The 23565-nt window shown below is 39.6% G+C and overlaps 1 protein-coding gene across 4 annotated transcripts in view; it reads left to right on the top strand.

Moving 5' to 3' along the window:
- Nucleotides 1-18847, top strand: part of jag2a (jagged canonical Notch ligand 2a) — a 48903-nt gene extending 30056 nt beyond the window's left edge. For 2 of the 4 annotated variants that reach the window (XM_077236614.1, XM_077236613.1), the window contains exons 7-26: nt 134-253; nt 398-511; nt 606-719; nt 2612-2725; nt 3561-3607; nt 4016-4189; nt 4277-4427; nt 4630-4794; nt 4888-5001; nt 7518-7631; nt 7712-7825; nt 7907-8023; nt 8251-8278; nt 8558-8643; nt 10714-10827; nt 11597-11712; nt 11976-12233; nt 12360-12491; nt 14417-14570; nt 14924-18847. In XM_077236614.1, the coding sequence (XP_077092729.1) occupies nt 134-253; nt 398-511; nt 606-719; nt 2612-2725; nt 3561-3607; nt 4016-4189; nt 4277-4427; nt 4630-4794; nt 4888-5001; nt 7518-7631; nt 7712-7825; nt 7907-8023; nt 8251-8278; nt 8558-8643; nt 10714-10827; nt 11597-11712; nt 11976-12233; nt 12360-12491; nt 14417-14570; nt 14924-15390 (2813 nt within the window). In that variant the 3' untranslated portion in view covers nt 15391-18847. The remainder of the gene's footprint in view (nt 1-133; nt 254-397; nt 512-605; nt 720-2611; nt 2726-3560; nt 3608-4015; nt 4190-4276; nt 4428-4629; nt 4795-4887; nt 5002-7517; nt 7632-7711; nt 7826-7906; nt 8024-8250; nt 8279-8557; nt 8644-10713; nt 10828-11596; nt 11713-11975; nt 12234-12359; nt 12492-14416; nt 14571-14923) is intronic. The other 2 variants (XM_077236616.1, XM_077236615.1) reach the window with 1 other exon arrangement.
- The last annotated feature ends 4718 nt before the right edge of the window (nt 18848-23565 follow it).

The following is a 23565-nucleotide window of genomic DNA, read 5'->3' as shown; positions in this document are numbered from 1 at the left end:
TTTCCTATCACATTAGACATTCACTGACATCCACACACATTTTTTCTGCTCCGATTGCCATGTTTTTTCTGCCATATTCTTTCCTGTCCGAAAAGAAAGATTGTATATAGTCTATTTGTTTGTTTCTGTACAGATTTAAATTACTGTGGCACACACAAGCCCTGTGTAAATGGAGGGACTTGTCTGAATACTGAGCCAGATGAATATTTCTGCTCTTGCTCTGAGGGTTACTCCGGCAAAAACTGCCATATCGGTAAGAAAAAAGCGTTCTGATACTCTGCAGAAAAGCTTTCTGATATAATACTCCAAACTATTCTTAATGGTTAAAAATACAGTTGCAGTATATTTGATTTTAGGTATACCAAAACATGTGTGTGTGTATATTTGTACCTTACAGCCGAGCATGCGTGCATGTCAAATCCATGTGCAAATGGCGGGACATGTCATGAACTGGCATCAGGGTTTGAGTGCCAGTGTCCCCCAGGGTGGGATGGCCCAACCTGTGCTAAAGGTCAGAAGTCACTCGCTTTTTATCTAGTCTAGATGAAGTACACTATATTCTCAATTATGCATATTTATTTTCATTCGGTGTACGTGTGTTTCAGACAAAGATGACTGCACGTCAAACCCGTGCGCTCATGGGGGGACCTGCTTTGATTTGGAGAATGGCTTCGACTGTTTATGCCCCCCACAGTGGACTGGCAAGATCTGTCTGATAGGTGAGACCTAGTTTGTGTGTGTATTTACTGTTATTCATATTACTGATTTTATACTAGGGCTACAAAACAGTACCACGTTTAACTGGATCGTATCATGTCTAAATAAGATGCCTCATGGCACCTCTCAGATATCAGCAGTTCTCTTGAGTGTGCATAGTGCTTGTTTAATGTAATGAGGTGTGTAACTGAATGTCGCGTTTACATCTTACATCACAAATTACTCACAGGTGATTGTGTTACAGCGCGAGCGTACTGTATGCCTGTGCCTTTGATTGCTTTTTGAGTGCATGAGCGTGTGATATGCCTGTAAATATGTATATATGTTGGCATTCTCACTTGTATGTTGATTTAACCTGAGTTTGCAGGCATGTACTGTATGTGTGTGATATAGAATTTCGTCCGAGGCTTTGTGGTCATGGGCACATAGCTGAATATTATCTGTAACCAGACCCAGGTGATTTAAGTAAAGCTAAATATATCAACGGGCCTGGCAACTGCCAAGACGGGGACTCAGTTTATCTTTTTGTGGGACTATATTAGAGTGATCATGGGGTGGAGAAAGAAGCTCAAAAGGGGTGTGGTGGAAGTATTTTACTGATAGTCCGACAGGAAATGCGTTATAACCTGTAAACAAGTGCAGTGTGGAATTGTAGCTGTAGTGTCTGGTTATAGGGGCCGGGTCAGCTTTCCCCGGTAGTGTTCCAGTCTCAGGTGTGGAGAAGGCAGGGTTACCTGTGCAGGATTGAAGATGGAGTTAAATTTCATCCAGGGCACAACATCGGTCCCATATAGCCACACAACTTTAATCTGTTCACTTAATACATACTGTACCCTCCTGTACACATTAAACCCATTTTCCCTGTTTCAGAGTAAAGCATGCAGTGCATTTTATTATTTTAAATATCAAATACAATTTTTGTATAATACAGTTGTAATTACAACAGAAATCTATTTCTGCCTTTATTTTTTAGTTTAATTTAGAGTTAAAAAAATAGAACTACTACTACTACTAATAATAGCAATACATTTTGTTATTATATATTGTTTTATATAATACTTTTATATATTATTGTTTTAATTGTTTTATATTTTTTATGTATATTGTTATGTTGTATTGGTGTCCTTGTGTGTGGTGTATAGTGAAGCCAAAGACAAATTTCCACTTGTGGCCAATAAAGGAACTATACTAAACTAAACGTATTATTATCGACATCATAGAACCATGGATATGCAAATATGTCATTAAATTATTTAAATTAAAAATTGAAATTATTAACTTAAAATCTCAGCAGGTACTTCAAGTAAATATTTAACATCTATGGGGGTTGGCTGACAATAAAGTTTGGGAACCCCTGTTTTAGGTCAGCTTTTTTTTTACTCCAAGGCTTCACCATTGTCCACAACAATATTCAAAGGCCCCAATATACATGTAATATTAAAATGCCCATGAAGTTATAAGATTTTATTTATTTACTTGACTTTTCCAGGTCTAGAAATCACACATAACATGAATACATTGTGGAGGGGGTGAATTAAAATAAGAAATATCTAGATTTGACTTGTTTTAGCTTATTTAATGATAATGTCATCCTGAGGTCTTCTGGTTGAAAACCACTGTTTTAGGGTGTCTGAAAGCTTTTAAGACAGAACATGTACATTTAGATTAGTTTCACCTCCTTTTTATAAACTTCTATACTGTCGTAACAACACACACAGGGGAATTTAAATGAAAAGCTGTCAGCACAGAGGATGTGTATATATGCCACTGTGCATCATAAGAATCTGAGTTTGTTTACAGGGCTTGAAACAACCGAGATCTTGTGCTTGGTGGTGGGGCTTGATCTTCCATGCTATCTCTAGCTCCCCTCATCCTCCTTTTCTTTCTCACACAGATGTGAATGAGTGTACGAGGAAACCTTGTCTAAACGCTTATGCTTGTAAAAATCTAATTGGTGGATATCATTGCAACTGCTACCCGGGCTGGACGGGAGCGAACTGTAATATCAGTCAGTATACAAACTCTATAAAGTCTACTATATATCTCTCAAACTTTTCCCCCCTTTTTTGCAAAGCAGCAAACTTTTGCTCTTCTTCCTATTCCTACGCTGATTAAAGCTGCTTTGCTTTTTAAGCCGAAAAACTGCTTTAAATAAATAGTGTACCCAAAAAAATACAATTCTGTTATAATTTGTTTATCCTATTGTTGATCCAAATCCATGAGAATGTTTCTCTTACACTATACAATAGCTGTGAATGGCAAATGGGCTGATATTTAAGCCAATTTAAGTAAATATTTGCTGTTTTTAACCTACAGTGTTAATTGACTGAATCATTGAGTCAGTGAGGTTTGTGAACAAATATGTTAGACCAATTTTGTAAACTCGATCAAACAATTAATTGAACCGATCTGACTCAAATAATTGATTTGTTCATAAATCAGACATTTTTCTGATAAACATTAAGGAAAAGCACTTCAGTCTACTACAATTTGCTCTGATCATCACACAAGTTATCATAGAGCTATCAAAAAACACTTTTATGATGCTTTTTGAAAGTTTTTTTTAAATTCCATGTTAAAAAAGTGACCAGCACAGACTTTAAAATGTATGTATTCAACAGAAACAAGCCATGAGCACATTGTAAAGGAAGTGATGTATTTTCTGTCTTCATTTATTCTGTATTTGTCTCTTAAAAAGTTTTCTCCTAACTGTGCATGTGTTCTGTAATGCTGCCTGCTCTCGCATGTCTAACAGCTCTGAGACGTTTTAATCTCGTTTTCTTATTTTAGTTTTCATATTGGACCAGAATGTTATGTTGATTGTGTTAATGGTTATTTCACAGATGTCAACAGCTGTTACGGTCAGTGTCAGAATGGAGGAACCTGTCAGGTGGGCATCTTCTTGTTTTATTTGGCATTACTTTTTAGACAGTCTGGGTTGAATCGGTTGCGCAGCTTTTGTGCACTGTATATTGGTACACAAACCTGCAGATATGCAGATAAAGAAGATATTCTGAGAAATGTCTTGGTGTAGTTTTTGGCCACACAATGGTCACCAAAACGGTCAGTGGTCACCAAAACTTTTTAGTTTCCAACATTCTTCATTGTTCCGCAGAAGAAAGTAAGTCCCTTTTTCAGTTTTGGGTGAATTATCCCTTGAAGAAAAAACAATGGAATGAGATTTATATCAGAGTAGATCATAATGTCTTGGTTATTTACACCTTAAGTTTTACATGCTCTCTTGGGCCTCTGCCCTGCACACCTGCGAATCATCTCCACCTTGTTGTGTATTTGTTAGGACGGTCGTCATGGTTATGTGTGCCAGTGCCAGCCAGGATTCATGGGAAGACACTGTGAAGTGCAGCAGAGCAGGTGTGCAAGCTCCCCATGTCAAAATGATGCACGGTGCCTTTCGCTAGCCATGGGCTATGAGTGTGAGTGCCTGCACGGATACACTGGAACCAACTGTGAGGTGAGGTCAATAATTCCATATGCACACAAAAAACTTTCTCTTTCTCAATCACTTATTTCCTCTCTCATTCTCTCACTCTCTCTGTAGGTGCAGGTGGATCTATGCAGTCCAAACCCATGTCAGAATAAAGCCCAGTGTCACTCTCTGCAGGGAGATTTTTACTGCGCCTGCACAGATGAATATGAGGGGAAAACATGCAGTCAGCTACGAGACCACTGCAAGACCAGCACCTGCCAAGGTAGACAACTGACCTCACTGGATGTGTTAGGATGTGTTCCTGTACCTCAAGTAGTAGAGTACGGCGCTGGCAACAACAAGATTATATTTAAGAATTTTTATTTTACTTTATATGCTCTCTCAAAGCAGGATCAAAGATCCTGATATTACTCACAAACATTAATGACAATCTTTGTTTAATTTTGTTTTGTTTTTCCTATTAGTGATTGACAGCTGTACTATTGCCGTGACAACCAATGGCACAGCAAAAGTGGTACGGCACATCTTATCAAATGTGTGTGGTCCTCATGGGCGTTGCATCAGCCTGTCAGAAGGAAACTTCACCTGTGCCTGCCAACCAGGATTCACTGGCACGTATTGTCATGAGAGTGAGTAATATTACACACATCAACAAACACGGACCATTATTAAACCTTCAATATAAGCATACAAGCAACATTCTTTTCTGCTTTCTCTCTCAGATATAAATGACTGTGAATCATCTCCTTGTCACAGCGGAGGAACATGCATTGATGACATCGACTCCTTCCGCTGTATCTGTCCTGATGGCTTTGATGGTCAACTCTGTGAGCTGGGTAAAAATAACAGCTCTATATAACTTTTGTCTCCTACATTAGTGGAGTAGTGTAGCAGTCCTATGAGAGAGAGAGATTTATCAATTTATTTAAATAGTCATTTGAACACTACCATTTAAAAGTTTGTGGTTAATAAGATAAAAAAAATGCTTTTAAAAAGCAAAGACTATTTTTTTTCTATTCATCAAAAACATTCTTCGCAAATATATCAGGGTTTCCACAAAAATATTAAGTTGCACAACTGTTTTCAACATTGAAAATAATAAGAAATGTTTAATATTAGAATGATTTCGGACTGTGGAATTGTGGGACAGGGAAATTCAGCTTTGCATCACAGGAATAAATTACATAAAATAATAATAAAAAAATATAAAAATAAATATATATACATATGCAGCTTTGGTGAGCATAAGAGACTTATTTCAAAAAAATTTAAAACATCTACTGACTCTAAACTTTAGAACCATAGTGTATGAAACATTTGAATATTTTTTGTAAAGTTATATATTTATTTAAAAAACACATTCAAGATAGCAATTAGTTTGTTATAACTATCTTTTATGCAACTTTATGCAAGTCCAACTCCTAGGAAGCAAAAAATCTGTGGCAGCTTATTTTAGTGTGGCAAAATTTCTAAAAATGATTGTAATAAAACGCATTTTGAAGGAGTGGAGAAACAAAACAGTCTTTAATAAATCCAAAATAGAAAACTCAGGAGATCGTAGAAGAATAACTTAACACAACCACATTAACATTGACGATACTGGTAAAAGAACTGAACTTAACACGGGTTATATACATAGGAAATTTAATCAAGGATAGAACGGAACAGGTGTGGGAACTGGTAAACAACTAGGGTAACTAACTAAACAACTAAGGCAAACAGGAACAGATCAAATAGAGTGAAAACAAAACCAAAACAGAACATAACAGAATATACACGTACTGTAACAGTATGTGCCCCAAGAGGTGAGGCAGGAGAAACCAGGGTGGCGATGATAGTGGGAGGAGCCAGGAACAGGAGGAGCCAGGCAGGGACCCAGACCACAGCCAGGACAAAGGCCCATGATTGGGCTGTCAACACCAAGGGGACAACTGATGGAGATGTAGCCGATGGTGGTGGAGCCCAAGGCGAAGACGGAGTGCAGATTGACACGGATGGCTTAGGAGACCAAGGTGGAACCGTAGCAACATGCGTCCAAGGTGGAGCCAGGGTGCCAGAGGACTGAGGCGGAGCCGTTGGGACTGAGGACCAAGGGGGAGCCTGAGGGAAGGTGGAGACCGACGGCTCCGAAGAGGTGGAGGCACGAAGCCTAGCTGAAGGCCTTCAAGGCTGTGGCACAGGCAGGATGACAACTGACCAAGGCGGAGCCGGAGTGATGAAGGAGCCATCTGGTGGAGCCGAGGGAGGGAGGAGCCAAGGTCGACAGGCTTTGGTGGAGTGACGAGAACAACGGTTGGAGGTGAAGTTAGGGAATCCTCTTGACTGAGTGGAGCTGGAGACTGGAAGACCTTCCACACAATTCAGTGGTGTCAGAGGAGGAGTCGAGGGGCTGAAGTGAACCAGCAGAGGCGTGGCCGAGGAACTGGCTGATTTTGGAAGAGGAGGCGGGAGAGAGAGGCTTGGTGGGAACTCTGGAGATGAACTGGGCGGGACCAGTGGAGACACAGGAGACTTGGAGCTGACTGGCACCTGCTTGGATGGGAGAATTAGGGAAATATCCTCTTCCAAATCATCAAAATGATATGCAAAGGCCAGCTGCGTGTGGGCGGTGCTTTCCTCCATGACCTCTTACTCCACAAGCAGTCCCACGACGATGCACGGTGTTCCAATGATCACCAGTACCCACTCCACAAAAGCGGTGGAATCCTCTTGAGGACCGTTCCCTGGCGTGCCTTACTAACCGGAGCACTCGCTCTGCATTTTTTACATCATCAACCTCAGGGAGCAGTCTGGATAGTGCGTTAGGGACGCCATATTCAAAAAGTCTCTTGTGTGATCCTCCAGAGAACGGTCCTTCTGCTCCATAGTAGTTGCATGGCAGGTAGGTCTAGTTGTGAGGGGAGAGGAAAAAAAGAAAGAAAAATCTGTCCTAGGTCCGGTATTCAGTCATGTTTGTGTGTAATAAAGCGCACGTAGGAGTGGAGAAACAAAACAGTCTTTAATAAATCCAAATCAGAAAACTCAAGAGATCGCAAGAGAATAACTTAACACAACCACATTAACAACACCAGACAAAGACCTGAACAAAACACAGGGCTTAAATACATGGAGATACAAACCAAACAGGTGGGACTAAACAAAACTAAGGCAAACAGGAACAGAGCAAACAGAATAAAAATGAAACCATAAGAGAACATAACAAAATATACAGTACACATTACAATGTCTTCTAGGTTATTTGTTTTTGTAGCGAGATTTGGCAATATTGATCAGAGTCCTGTTGAATTTAGCATTATCTATAATATTCTATATATAATCTTATATATCTTGAATCTTCAATTGTTCTCTTCAGAGGTGAATGAGTGTAGTGGTGAGCCTTGTCTAAATGGAGGTTTTTGTATCGATCTGCTGAATGATTTCTACTGTCGCTGCACTAACAACTGGAAAGGAAAGACGTGTAACTCACGTAAGTGAATGGATAAATGTATTTTCATTTTAGGCATCTAACTGTCAGTGCCTGCACTCAAAGTGGATTTGTTGTTATAGGAGACAATCAGTGTGATTCCAGTACATGTGCTAATGGAGGAACATGCCACGATCATGGAGACTCATTCCGATGTGTGTGTCCTTCCGGTTGGGGTGGCAGTACCTGTAACACGGGTGAGATAGAAACCAACACCTCCATGCTGAACTTATTTAGCCTGTATCTTTCTCACTATCTCTCTCTCTCTTTCTTTCTAGCCACGAACAGCTCGTGTGAATCTGGTCCGTGTCTAAATGGTGGGACTTGCATTGGAGGGGGCAGCGTCTTCACTTGCGTCTGTAAGGAAGGATGGACGGGGCCTATCTGTGCTCAGGGTAAGACCACGCCCACTTATCTGTTTCCCCCTAGCTTACTTTCTTTTCCAAAAAATATCAGCTAACTAAAACCTTGTGCATGTTTAATTGTGATTTACACCCACATGTATAGCTGTGATTGGGCTTTAGGTGTGCTGCTGGCAGGCTGTGATTTGCCCTGACAGATCTAGTTCTGATATATCCTCTGGTAGTTCTGCCTTCATGAGATGTTTTCATTCTGCTTTCAGATGTTGATGACTGCAACCCTCATCCCTGGTAAGTGATGAAATAGATAAAGTAAGTGAAGAAAAGTACAGAAAGGAGAGCAAAAAAACATAATCACTCACGCAAACAACTGAGCTTGTCATTCACAAAGCTTTGGCAGAACTTAGTGAGTCTCTTAGGGAGACAGAATATAAATGTCTCAATGCCTACATCTAGCGTGAGGGCCTACTAGTTAATGCGTCTGTAGCATCTTTATCTTGGTAAGCTTGTCAGTTAAGATCAAGTATGTATTTTCAGATACCATCTCTCTTTCCCTCTCTCTTTATGTAGTTATAATGGGGGACAGTGTGTGGACGGGGTCAACTGGTTTCGTTGTGAGTGCGCACCTGGATTTGCAGGGCCAGACTGTCGCATAAGTGAGTGAATACATCTGCACATACTGTACCTGTAAACGTGATTCAATGATACAGCAAGGAATATGAATATTCATGACAGGAAAAAATTCCTTAAAGTGTTTTATTGTTAAAAATTTAAGATAAAGTACTTGCCATAAAATTAATAAACAAATATAAAAATATTAAATATTAGTTTACAAGTTGAATGTTTAAAAAAGTCTGTCTGGTCTAAAATACTTAAATATTTGCATATATAAAATATTTTGCAGTAAACTTCAAATATATTATAAATAATAGTTTTATATTTTACCATTGTTTTTAATTTGATTGTCATTCACAATGCTTCATGGGATCGCAGTTCTTTCCGCTAAGTTCACAGTTAGTCCGTGTGGGCCTAGAAAGGTTTTTCTTCTATATAGGATGGGTTCGACAACCTATATGTGCCAGAGAAATATTAGCTGATTATTTCAGAAATATTAATGTAGGCTACCTCGCATCTGCACTCACATTAGCCTTCAGCCTACTTCTTTGGCACAGTGCTAGTTTTATTTATTTTCCCAACTCATTTTCATCAAAATCTGTGTGGCAAAGCTATGTGACAAACTGGACAGCACAGAGCGGATCCTAGCACTCCTAAGTTAGGGGTAATGTTAAATAGCCATTATAATACAAACAATATATAATACAGGTCCAGGAAGTGCTTCTCAGCTGCGGGAAGATATCAAAACCCTGAAATAACACCTTCAACAATAAAGCCAGAGAACAGTCATCTAGCAGTATCAGAAATTAAATTTCCTATTATCGGGCAAATTTGCCCCCACAATTGTTCATTTTTCAGGGGCATATTTTACCTTTATAAGGGCAATTATTCTAATATTTTTAAATATATTTGTCATCTTTTAAGCTAAATTAAATTCTTATGCTAAATTTAATTCAATAAGAATAATAAGACAATAAGCTGTTACCTCAATCAGAATCAATAAACCAAAAAAGTTGCATCTGAATTCCGAAGTGGCATTTAGATGTATTTACAAACTGTGTAATGCTGCTCAGAGGATTTACACAGTAATTACAATTATATAGTGTTATGAAATTAAAGTTTTAAATATAATATTTGAATAGCCAAATAGACAAAATGAAACGATTCTTAGATTATGAGTGTAAGACCGCCAGCCAGTAGGTGGCAGCAAGTAACTGTCTAAATGAGTGAGTTGGTTCATCGATTCGTTCAAAACGCTGATTCATTCAGTAATGAAGCAAGGGGCTGTCTATGGGGCATTGAATCATTCACTCAACCGATTCGTTTAAAGAATCAAATTCATTAAAGGGTACTTAAGGGGGCACCTGAGACCCGCGTCTCTCTGTATGCAAGATGAGCTGGTACCTGCCTATGTCACGCAGTACCAAAACATCCAATAGGAAGATTCAACTGCAATAGCCACTGTTCAACCTGAAGAGGGCAGCACTCAGACGTTTTTACACCATATATTGTAGAATTAAAACTCTTTATACCCAAATGTCAAAAAATTTACTTGAATCAATGAACAGCATTAATAAATCCCCAGTCTTACAGATCATTAACTAGTTTTAACTAGTAACATTAAAAGTTGTTTTAGGGTTTAGTTACCCTTTAAGGAACAGCACTGCGCAGTATTTGAAGTCAGCTGTACAACTGTTCTGTGGCTTTATTTTGCCATAGCATTCATTCATTTGATTTCAGCTTCATGCCTTGTTCAAAACTCAGTGTGCTGTCTAAAATAAAAGTTATGACTGCTGTATGATGAGCCGTTTTTTAGAGTGACACACAGGTGACTAAATGGTGACCTTTTTCTGGGTGAACTAACCCTGGCTTTAAGTGTATATGTAGCATTTGTTAACAAAAACAATAAGAACCAACATGAGTATCATCATTAAAAATGTATATAAAAGGTGTAAGAACTGTCTTGAAGGTTCTTGAAGTTTAACCTAATAATCTAAAGATTTCATGGGCAAACAAACTCGTTAAATAAATAAGAAGAAAAGATCTGTCACTACTTTCGTTACATTGCGACTTTAACACACCCTCTACTTCTGTCTCTCACTTGATCTCAGACATAGATGAGTGTCAGTCCTCTCCCTGTTCGTATGGAGGCACATGTGTGGATGAGATTAATGGATATCGCTGTCTGTGCCCAGTGGGACGAGCTGGACCGCGCTGCCAGGAGTGTGAGTTCCCACTGACAGACCACCCTACTTGTTTGCATTATGAGAAATGAAGTGTTGAAAATCTTTGCTGTCTACTCATGTTATGTGAACACACCTTAACTTGAGCCAAACACAACTGGACCAGACTAAATTGCCTGTTTCAACAAAGTTCAACAAAGGTCTGCGGTGCCACTGCAAGGGCTCCGTCAGTGTTTGTGGGGAACAAATGAAATATGTGTTCAACAAAAACAGCTAAATACATTCAGCGAAATGTTTCATTGTCCCTCCCCACATTAAGAAAAATGTTATGATAATTAATTAATTAAAATCACTAAATTATTTACAATATATAACAGAGGTCTCCGGCTCTATTTATTTGTTCAAAAATACAGAGTTATTTGAAATTTTAACTGTTTTCTATTTTATTATATTTTTATACCTGTGATGCAAAGCTGAATTTTCACCATCATTACTCCAGTCTTCAGTGTCACATGATCCTTAGAAATTATTCTAATATGCTGATTTGCTGCTCAATAAACACATATTATTATTATTATCAATATTTAAAAGTTGTGCTGTTTAATATTTATGAGGAAACCGTTATACAATTTACCAGGAATTTTTGATGCGTCAAAACCTTATAAATGTATTTTACTGTCAAATTTGATCAAGTTAATGCATCCCTACTGAGTAAAAGTAGTAATCCCAACCTTTTGAACAGTACAGCAACTTGCAAGATCTGATCTCTCTCTCTTTCTCTGTGTTCCTCTCCATCTCTTGTCATCTGTAGTCATTGGTGTTGGAAAGGCATGTGATCGCTCAGGGTTGCAGCTTCTTCACGGTGATCGTTGGGAGGATGGTTGCAACAGCTGTCAGTGCATGAATGGAAACATAATATGCACTAAAGTGAGTCCTATGATCTACCTTAGACTGTGCTACTGTACCAACCTAATCATACAGTCCAATTGTAGTCACATTTAGTGTCAAATGTTATTGTTGGAAGGAGTTAAAAAGGTTAAAATGCATCTCACAAACTTAAAAGATCAGTCTCGCAAACATATTTTTGAAAATGATGCCTCCATGTAGATTTTATTTAATTATTTTATTCATTATTTATTTTTATCTAGATATAGATTCTTCATTAAGTTTTGTTTTTATTGTGACCGCAGGTGCGTTGTGGTCGTCAGCCCTGCATGTTGCAGTCAGACTCTGGTGAGCCACAGCACCCCCTGTGTCCACTAGGACAGGAGTGTGTAGCGCATAATTACCTGTCTTGCCTTCGTCCACCCTGCAGTCAGCTGGGAATATGCTCCACCTCTGAACATCTACAACAGCCCATCAGCACTCGGTGCCTACCCAACAACGACTACCTAGATGATAACTGTGCTCATGTTACGCTTGTATTTGACTCTGACAGTGTCCCGCAGGTAAGAGGCTTTCGTTTAGTAAATGCTTAAAGTATTGAAAGACATACACATCTTATTAACTCTCATAAACATGATTTCTAACCAAAACACCAACATTTGTGGTATGTTCGTGGGGTTGTTTAACAGGGCACAACTGCTGAAGGTGTTTGCACAGAGCTAACATATCTGCCAATCACACGAACCCTGGCCAAAGACCACACCCTTTCCATTCTTTGTGACCAATCACCGTCCAGCCTTAATGCCGTGGAGGTTGCTATGGTGAGCTCACTCTCTTCAACCATCAGTCTTTAATCCTATGAAACTACCTCATCGGTTGTAAACAAGACCGGTACCCATGTTCAATCTCAGAGCTGCTAAGAAAAAAAGCAACACTTCTTGACATACAACATAAAAACTCTGGTAACAAGCTAAGGAAAAATATTAACAATGAAGATTTAAGTAGCACGAATAGTAGCTGTTTTCACATGACAATAAATAGATACTGCACTTTACTGTATCGTTTGCACAGAAAAAGTCTAAATGAGTAGTATATCACAAGTTTGATCTCTATTCTTAAACACAACACAAAATGCATTCAAACTATATAGTAAAAGTTTTTTATGATCAATTAGCATCTGGACACGCCTCCAACTTGGAAAGTTGGGCCTGTTTAAGTTTCCTTCTGTTAAACACAACTGTGGTTACATTTATGTGGACTCGTCTCGTATAAGCAATCACTCTGACATCTCTTGAAGGCAGCATAAAACAGTGTGTATCAAAACACTGAATTTTCATCCAATAACAGGCTCTTCCTGAAACCATCACATCTGTTTTCCTTCACTTTGGAGTGTTTATTTCTCTCATTCCATCTCGTTTCTACTTTAAAACATTTCCCTGCCTGTCTTCCAGTTTGCATTCCTTCAAAAAAGGCACTTTAAATCAGTCAAATGGCTTCAAAAGAGTGCTTGTAAAATTTGAATCTTTTTTTAAATCAAGACTTTTATCTAAATGTTTGTTTCACATAAAAAAAATCAAGCTTTTCACCTTTAACATACTTCACCTGTCCTGCTCTACACACTCATCTTTCTCTCTCTCTTTCTCCTTCACTTGCTCTGAGACCATTGCTGAAGAAATCTTGGGAAAAGGTCTGGTCCTCTACTTTAAGCCCTTAATAGCCAGAATCTTAGTTCTACTCTTTCTGTGATGTTGTAATGCTCTCAAGATTTATGTTGTAACATTGAAAGATTTCCGGAAAAGGAGCGGTAACCTTTTATGGTTTGAGCTCTCATAAGACTTTGCTTTGTGCTGATGTTTTAAGCTCAACATTGGGATGTCCCCTGTTGAATCCAGAGTGGTTATACTCTGACTATTACCACAGAAAAATTGCTTGTGGCTGGTCCTGAAATTTAAGGGAAAGGTGAATAACTTGCTCAGTCAGGTCTTACTTCTTTCATTTTTTGATTATTCAATTATTTAATTTCAATTATTTTTATTCTAAATTCCTCAAAGCAATCATTCTGACCTCATTGAAGGCAAACAGTAGGCTACATAATTTATGCTGTCTTTCTTCATTAGTCATTCCAACATGTCCCCATCATTCCTCCTTCTCTTTTCTCTGATTCTACTTTTTCTAGTTATTCAGTTTAAATTTTAGTGTGCTTTCTTATGAAATCCAAAGAGGATAAAAAAAAAATAGTAATACTTTGTTTATTTCCTGGTTGAAATTAGATTTTCCCTTTGTAGTTATCCTAATAGGATAAGGACTTTTTCGTTGCATGTTACATAATCCAATGTGTGTTTTAACGGTTTAATTTGGGGTTGAACATTTTCCTGGATGTCGCAATCTGTATTCTGTGATTGCCTGTTTCAATAGTAAGGTTGTGTCTGCTAAATCTGTACCTTAACTATGTGGCACTTAGTTGTTGTTTTCTTTTATGTGATTGTGTAACGATACATTTGTGTACTGTCTTTTTAGGGCCGAATAGCGTTACATTGACTCTGTTGTTGTTTTTGAGTTTCCCAACAAGTGATATAGTTATGTTTAATTAGTGTTGTAATTTGGTTCGGTCTAATTAGTTTGACAGTACTGTTCTGTTCCAAAGTGGGTGTCTAAGTAAAACATCAGGACTAAAGCTGAGAGAAACGACTTAAGTCTGCACATTTTCATTTGCTCTTTTTCATTCTCTCTCTTTTGTTTTCCTCAGTCATATGAGCAAAACAGCTTTGTTGAGGGACGAGCTCAGATACAGGATGTTGTCCGCTCCATCATTGATGTTCTGTCCAAACTTCACAACAGCACATTACTGTTGGCTGTAAGAGAGGTCAGAGTTGACACGCAGGACCCGCGTCCCCAAGCTGGTGAGTGAGATCCCTTCTCTTTCAATCCTTTTTCTTATGTTGCCATATTCAGCAACGATGCATTAAATTTATCAAATGTGACAAAGACATTTACAATGTTACAAAAGACAATGTTACAACTGTTTTCAACATTGATAATAAGAAATGTTTCCTGAGCAGCAAACCAGCATAATAGAATAATTTCTGCAGGATCATGTGACACTAAAAACAAGAGCAATGATGCTGAAAATACAGCTTTGCCATCACAGGAATAAATGACATTTTAAAATATATTAAAATGGAAAAGTGATATTTTAAACATTTAATATGTTTTACTGTATTTGTTGATCAAATGATTTTTGTCTCTCCCTCAGGTTACCTCATCCCGTTGCTGTGTGTGTTGTTTGTGGTATTATGGATCTCATGTGTCATCGTGTGCGTGTGGTGGTTCCGGAGACGTAGGAAAGCGAGACAGAGAGAGGACACGCAGATGGAGGAAAGCATCAACAACCAGCGCGGGACACTACTGAGCGCTCGCACACCTTACAAAGACAACACGTACCCGCTGCAGGAGAACAAGAACCTGCTTTACCCTCTGGATCGGGTTGGAGACGGAGCTGAGCGAGAGGAAGAGGAGGAAGAGGGAGATGAAGAGAGCGACAGAGGGGTAGTTCTGCATAAGTGCTCATCTCTCGCGTGCTCTAGAGGGGACGCAGTGTACACTATTCACACTACAGCCCCAAGTCAGCCACACAGGACACACTACAGCAGCAAAGACAACCGCTGCAAGAACAAAGTGAATGAGAGCTTAAGCGAGCACATGAAAGATAACTGTGTATGAAAAAGCCAGACAAACTGGAAAAACATAAGTATTTTTTTCACTGACTGATCTGAAAGCATCTGGGACTGGTGTGATTGGTGTTTTTCATCCTTTTTATCATCGTGTAGTCAAATGAAACAGGGATTTGTGTCACATAAATGCAGCAAATCAGACTTTCAAAGAATGGTTTTCAAAATCCTTTTTTTTTGTTTACACTTGCACTCACTTTCCTTAAAAAGAAGGACATTTTTACACAAGGCTGAACTTTGAGATTATGTCTGTGAACTGTGGTGAGACCTTTGACCCTTGGGGCTGAGGAGAAATTGGCGATAGGCAGCTTTAAAGTGTTTTTGATTATGTACAGACCTGCCCAAAGTCAAGTGCTAGGAGCCGTTAAATCTTCCAGAGGTATATATATATATTCAAGTGCCTCATTGAACCTTCAAGACAGTTCTTACACCTTTTATATACATTTTTAATGATGATACTCATGTTGGTTCTTATTGTTTTTGTTAACAAATGCTACATATACACTTAAAGCCAGGGTTAGTTCACCCAGAAAAAGGTCACCATTTAGTCACCTGTGTGTCACTCTAAACCCATATGATCTTCTTTCTTCTGTGTAGCACAAAAATTAACATAACTTTCAAGCTTCAAAAGGGGCGCAGAAACAACATAAAAGTATTGTCAAAGTATCATAAAATACATTTGTATGGTATATTCCAAGTCTCTTGGAGCTATATGGTCAATTTTGATCTATTCGTCACACAAAAACAGCGAAAAAAATAAATGGAAAAAAAGTCATTATTCACTAATATCTTACATTCTATTGGACTTTGAGTCCAGATCAGTCCAATTAATGAACAAATCATTCAGAGCGGTTTGTGAACAAGATCAACCGATTTACTGGAAAGATCAAACTCAAAACATGAATCGAAATAGAAAATTGAAAAAAAAAATTAACCTCTCTCACCAAGGAGATCTAGGGCGGATGTCAAGATATTCATTGAATAACAACTGAAGTTTGTCCCTGACACAAATACATTTTTTGACTTCAGAAGACTTTTTCAAAGATACATTTATTTTTAAGATACTTGACAGCCTCAGTGCTTGTTCACTTTCGATAAACAGAAAAGAGAAAGATTGTATTTGGAATGACATAAGGGTGACTAAATAATTTTTGGATGAACTATGCCTTGAAGACTGTTAATAGAAAAGGTTTACTTTTTCTATTATTGTTATTGAAATTAACCGTTTTTGGGAATTGGTACTCATAGTCAAGACAGTAAAAGAGTATTCTGACTAATACATTCTCATTCAGCTTTCGATAGGCGAAATTATAGCTCATGTTTTGTTCTTTCACATGACAGCCATATAAACAGAACAGTCAAAGTGTAAAAAAATCGAGGGCTACTTCACTCAACGCACTATTGTGTTGTCCCAAAACACTTGGCCTTTTGGTCACACAGTATGGGAAAATTATTTTAGTTCTTTAATTACTTAGATATAATTGATTATAATGACAAAATATGCATATGTACATATGTAAATAGTGAAAAAAGACAGCTTTGTATATTTGAGTTTAGTAAGTTATGTGACCTTTTTATTATTGTCATTCTTAGAATTATTACTTTTTTATTCTCTCCTTCAGTCGCTCTCTTTTTCAACAATGTCATTCCTTTTATTTATGTTGGTCAGAAAATGTTTTATATATAAATATGTAAAATGGCCACAGGCTGTAAGTCTGTGGGGACTTTTTAAGAAATACTCTAAACATTACATGATCTGTCTTCATGTTAGAATAGATTATGTTATTTTTTGTGACTTTCCTAATGAATGTCAACTAGGGATTGGACACATTGACCATGCTGAAAGTAAAAATCAACAAAAAAACGTTGTCACTGATCACTACTTCTGAAGGTCTAAAGTACTTCATTGGAGAAAGATATGCTGCGTGTCCAAGTGGCACTCGTCTCCTTGGAGAAAGTCCAACACCTGCATTTAAAAGCCAATGTCAGTCATAATATAATTATGTGTTTCTATTAGTGTCCCAGACTGTCTGGTTTTTAAGTAAGACTTTTAAAGATTTTTTATTATTATTATTTTTTAAATGTTTTCAGAACATAATTGCTTGGTATTATGCTACAATTCAAACTGAACCACAAACGGACCAGAGTCTCTTCATGAAATGACCCAAGTCAAGAACTTAAAACACTTGAGTTTTAAGTGCATCTTCTGTCTGAGTATAGTGTTGAATATCAGATTTTATATTTGAAAAAATGGTACTATAATACCATTTTTACAAAATAATACTATGAGTAAAGATGTAATTATGTTTTGTGAAATTCTCCCTTGTTTTGAGGTAGCTGGGGTATATTTTTTCCCTCCTTTATTTATGAGCTGTTCTGTTAAATTTGATTGGGATAAAGTCAAATACAATTATTCAAGCTTCAAGGTTTCTGGAAGGTCAGGAAATTTGTATCAGTGGATGTTGCTGTGGCTGAAGGAAGGGGAAAATTTATGTTTTTTCATTGTCACATGTTTCATTTGGTGTCTTTAGTCAGTACAGAGAAAATATTACCATTCAATACAGAAATAATTGGATAATGCAAAATGTGGCCGTAATTTAGATTTATTCATGTTTTGAATCATGAAAATCTGTCATTAATTACTCACCCTCATGTCGTTCCAAACCTGTAAGACCTTTATTCATCTTTGCAACACAAATTAGACTGCAACGTAAACTATGAAGGCCCAGGCCCTTTCAAGCCCCAGAATGGTAGTAAAGACATTGTTAAAATAGTCCATGTGACAGTGGTTCAACCTTGATGTTATGAAGCGACGAGAATACTATCAAGTCTCTGACGCTGTTCAGGTTGTAAACACAGTGCAGCGCTTCCAGGTTCTATGTCAGAACACCAGCTCAGTATTGGCTTCTTATTGGCCGGGTCACAGATGCACAGCATCACAGGCATATATTGTGGATCTCACATGAACAGCATCGGAGACTGACACGGAAGAGAAGAATTTGTAGAATAAAGTCTTTTGGGGTTTTTTGTGCTCAAAAAGTTTTCTCGTTGCTTTATAACATTAAGGTTGAATCAGTGTAGACACATGGACTATTTTAACGATGTCTTTACTACCTTTCTGGGCTTTGAAAGTGAAATATACTTTGCAGTCTGTGTTGGGTCAGAAAGCTCTCTGATTTCATCAAAAATATCTTAATTTGTATTCCGAAGATGAACGAAGGTCTTACGGTTTTGAAACGACATGAGGATAAGTATAATGACAGAATTTTTTGGTGAACCTACTCTTTAATTAAAATTACATTATTGTATAAACAAAAAAACTCCAAAAGTCCACTGGATTACTGGCTGTGATTATTCTACATGCACTGATGCTCATACTGAATCTGAATTTTATTTGTTACATCTGTTTGATTTTCCCAACAAGTATTTATTAAATAATTTTGTACCTATGAGGTTTACACTTTCATTTCAATTGTAGCACTTTTCCATTTCCAGACCCAAAATTTAAATTTAAGCTTAGGTCTCATCATGCATGACAGTGAAATCCAAAGCTGGAGAAGAACCCTTAAAGTTGAAGAGGCTGATAACAAGAGTTTTGTTTTGACTCAGTCAGAGTAATGATGTGTATCACCTCTTTTAAAGATTAACCTGCTCTAACTCATCCTAGGACTCATGGCTTTAATTTTCAAGAAAAAAAAAAGAAGTGGGACACACCCACATTTCTTTTAGAAACCTTCACCTCGGATTATCAAATCCTTCTGGAGGATGAGGAAGGATGTAAAGGGGGACTTCAAAGATTTGGAATGTGTAGCATTAGGAGTTATGATTCAGATAATCCGTAAAGATACACCATTTAAAGGGTCAGAAAGGGTGTATTAAATCAATCAAAGGTGACAGTAAAGACTTTAACATTGTTTTAAAATATTCTATTTCAAAACAATTCGATTTTAAATAAATATTGTTAATTTCAACCTTCTATTCATTAAAGAATCCTGAAAAAATAAATGTATCAGTTTCCAACAAAATTAAATAGCATAACTGTTTTCAACATTGAAGACTGGATCTGCTGAAAAATCAACTTTGCCATTGCAGGAATAAATTACATATTAACATAAAAATTCCATATAGTTTTTTACTGTATAATTCTCACATAAATTTGCAGCCTTCATGATCATAAGAGACTTTCTTTCAAAAACATTACAAATTTTAATGTCCAACTTTTGAATGGTAGTTCACCCAAAAATGTATATTTTGCAATTTACTCACCCTGATGTTGTTTATTTTTTATTTATTTTTTTTATTTACTTTTTCTCAGATAAACATTACATTTCAATCAGATGTACATCAGATACTATATATCGAAAATCTTCATATTATGCCATATATACACACAATACAGTAGTGTTTGTCATACATCTACTCATCAGAAATGTAAACATTTTTTAAACAAAACGGCAAAAGAAGAAGAAAGAGCTATGTACATTTAGGGAGTAGTCAGGGAGTAGGTTTTACTGTCAAATGATATTTTACATTTAAAAATATATTGTAAAGCAATATGTATTTCTCTCCAATAATCCTTAATATTAGAGCAATCCCAAAAAACATGGTAATGGTTTGCATTTTGGTTCCCTTTCGTAGTCACTCCGAGTTACGTCGGATGACGAGGAATGGGGTTTCGCTTAGAACACCTATCGACTTCGAGTATTACAAAACGAGCCAATGGCGATGAAATGCCATGGGTCTGCGGAATTTGCATAGCGTATCTCCGCCCCACCGCGTGGGTATAAAAGGAGGACGCCAGCAACATGCAGATATGTTTTCGCTTCGGAGCCAAGATTATTTCTTCACTCCACAGTCATCTCTGACTTCGCTCTACGAGACCAGCTTCTCCCTCCGGTGTTGGTGTGACGACGATCTGCAGCGAGCTCACAGTGCCTCCTCACTCCTCTCATAAAAGAGCTCGCACGCGTCACGTCTTTTTAAAGACGGCTCGCCCGTGCATTTCTGGTTGCAGCGGACTGGTATCGGACTCTGATGGGCACGAGCGCTGTCTAGTGAGTTTGGGCTTTGATCATGCTTCAACAGCGCTTCTGGATAACTCATGTTCTCTCTGGGAACGTGATCATCGCGTCATATATAGGTCAAGACTCGGTGAACTCGCAAGAGTGAGAGTCCCCTCATCCACCACCCGATCTATAGCTGGTGGCCAGGGTGACCTGAGGGTGTTGGTCTGGACCAAGGCGCCGACTCTGTGTCCACGCCCCAGCCCCCCCTCTTTAATGACGGTGCCCGCTAGCGAACTGATGATTCCACGAGTCTACCCTCCTGTGGCCCGTGTGTTTTCATTTGAAGCTACAGAGGATGATACTGTGTCTGTTGCAGCATCACTAGGTGGGCTTGATTCTTCTGGAAATGACGACTTGTCACAGCTGCCACCCTCTGGTGTGCATACGGCTGTGCCTGAGTCTGATCCGGAGATGACGGCCATGCTTTCCCGGGACGATTGGTTTTGGTTAAGGCCACCGACGCGTCCACGGCAAACCCCAATATCTTTCCTCCCGGACGTGCATGATGAGATCACGGGTCCTCTCGTTGGTCTCATCCGCCTTTCCTCCCCTCAGGGGCCGCTGCCCATGGGTACACTGGGGTTCCCCCGGTTGAACGCTCTGTTGCCATGCTACTATGTCCTCAGAGTGCTTCCCGGCGCAATCCTAGGCACCCGTCCAAAGCCTGTAGTTCTTTTCTTCTACACTAATCTGTGGCAAAATCCTATAGTGCCACAGGACAGGCAGCTGCCTCACTGCAACCCATGACCGTTCTGCTGGTCTACCTGACCCAGATGCTCATGGACATGCAGGAGGGCAGGAATGAACCGAGGCTCTTCAGTGCGCTGCGCGCCGCCACTGACCTTGCTCTTAGAGCTACGAAAGTGGCCGTATGCTCTCGGAGTCAGGTGATGTTCACCAGTCTGGGGCTGACCGGTCTGATGTGCACGATGTCGGGCGGACCCGTCTGCTCGACACCCCCATCTCCCAGGTCGGCCTCTTCGGCGGTGCGGTTGAGTGCTTCTGCCCAACAGTTCTCAACCACCCGTGAGCAGATTGAGGTTATTCTGCCCGACGGCCCCGCCGTCCGCTCAGAATCCTCAGTCTGCCCACCGCCGAAGGCTCCCTCCCACGGTTCCAACCCCGCCCGTTCACCCGGGCCTGGCTCTGGAAGACCGTAGGGAGGATGCCACAGCCCTCTACAGCGCCGCCCCCCGCTAAACGCCGGTTAAGCAGCACTTTTGAGATGGGCTGCTCAGAGATGAGACTCAGTTCTTTCCAGGAGTTGGTAGCAGGGCCACTCCTTTCCCCGGTGGAGGGCTGGGGAAGAATCCTTATTCAGAAAGAACTGACTCTCTCGTCTCTGAGCATACAGAGTTCTCGGACGACTCAGAGCGCCGCCCACAAGCCGTGCTCTCCTCGTCCCCCTCTGTCCCAGAGACGGTTGACACGGCGTGCCGTCCACAGACCGCTTCGCCCCTGTCCCCCTCTGTCGCCAGACCCCTGACAGAGCAGGCCCCCTTAGAACGCTGGTCCTTCCCTGGCCTCCTCTGTCAGGGTGCGGTTATGACCTTGCCCCCACACCGGGCCGCTATGCCGTCCACGTCTGGGCCGGTCATTCCGCTTCGCTGCACCACCGGGGGGACGTCTGTGGTTCTTGACGCCGCTGGCACAGTTGGGAGCCTGCCTAGAGCTTCCCTAATGTTCTGCCGGGTCGCGCGAACCATCGGCTCGGCTATGCAATTTCAGTTCGCACGGTCTCCTCCCCGCTTCAGGGGAGTCGTTCCACTTTGGTCGGTGGCTATGCCCCTATCATGAGAGCGGAGGTTGCTACCCTACTGGCGAAGGGTGCGATTGAGACTGTCCCTCCAGCCGAAATGAGGTCCGGGTTAACAGCCCCTACCTCATTGTCCTGGAGAAGTCTGGTGGGTTGCGGCCAACCCTGGACCTACGCATCTGAACCGCTCCCTTCACAGGCTGCCGTTCAAGATGCTCCTGGCCAAACGCATTTCTGGATGTGTGCGGCCCATGGGCGTAGGTTTGGTCTCAGCTTTGGTGGGGACACCCCCCCTCCCCCCCTCCCCCCATTCTATTCTTTAAAAAAAGTCCATTAGATTAAACTGGGAAGGGTCATAAAACTTGCATATTGTTATCCTAGGTTTACTACTACTATTGTTCTCAATTGTAAGTCGCTTTGGATAAAAAGTGTCTGCTAAATGAATAAATGTAAATCTGTTGTGGTTTGATGCGGTCTTTCCTGCATACAAAATGGTTAATTAATTTTGTAGTCTATCCTATGGCTAGCAAGTTTAACCCTCCTACCAGATATTGTTATTTGGATATTATCAATCAAGTAATGATTCATTATATTTGAATAACCAACAGTGTTCACTTTCGCTTTTTTAACATTGCCAACATGTTTTTCCAGCACATGTGTCTAGCAAGTAGGCTACACTCACAAATACATTACATAAACAGAATGTAGAAACGAAAAATGTCTCAGATGATCCACTGTTTATGACTGCAAGATTCTAAGTTAAGGTAGGCTAATTAACATTCAGTGACTTCGTAGTATTCTATCATGATAGCGCAACTTCTATGAGTCTATCCGTGCTGCACACCCCTAATTAATGCTCCTAACCTTGAAAGATTGCAGAAGCTAGGTTTAACTGTAACAATATCCTGGGTAACCAGGATCACCAGTTAATACTATTTTCCACAGTAGAATCTGCATTTGAAAGCCTGGTCAGTCACTGCTACTGCTAGTTATTTGTGTGGCTAGTTATTTTTGCCTACCAGGGCTGGACTGGGACAGAAAATCGGCCCTGGCATTTTGGCCCAGACTGGCCCACTAATATGATCATAAACACCACCCATCTTTGCACGCCCTTGAATATGTTCAACTCCTATTCATTAAAACCACTAATGGCATGTAATGAGTGAGTAGGAACGAGTGAGAGTTAAGAGATGAAATAAGTACAAAATTGTAATTTATTAATACAATTGAACTATACTCCGCAGTGATGCATCAAAAAACAAGCTATAAGCTGCACTGGCATAGCAATACCAGTGTTTCCCACAGGATCTTTGAGATGGTTCTCACTGCGGAACATGAAATCCAC

Source organism: Siphateles boraxobius, unplaced genomic scaffold, assembly GCF_051911475.1.
Source record: "Siphateles boraxobius isolate OS27281-9 unplaced genomic scaffold, OSU_SipBor_1 20, whole genome shotgun sequence".
Classification (NCBI taxonomy): domain Eukaryota; kingdom Metazoa; phylum Chordata; class Actinopteri; order Cypriniformes; family Leuciscidae; genus Siphateles; species Siphateles boraxobius.
Note: the sequence above shows the minus strand (reverse complement) of the source record. Positions and strands in the feature narration are given on the sequence as shown.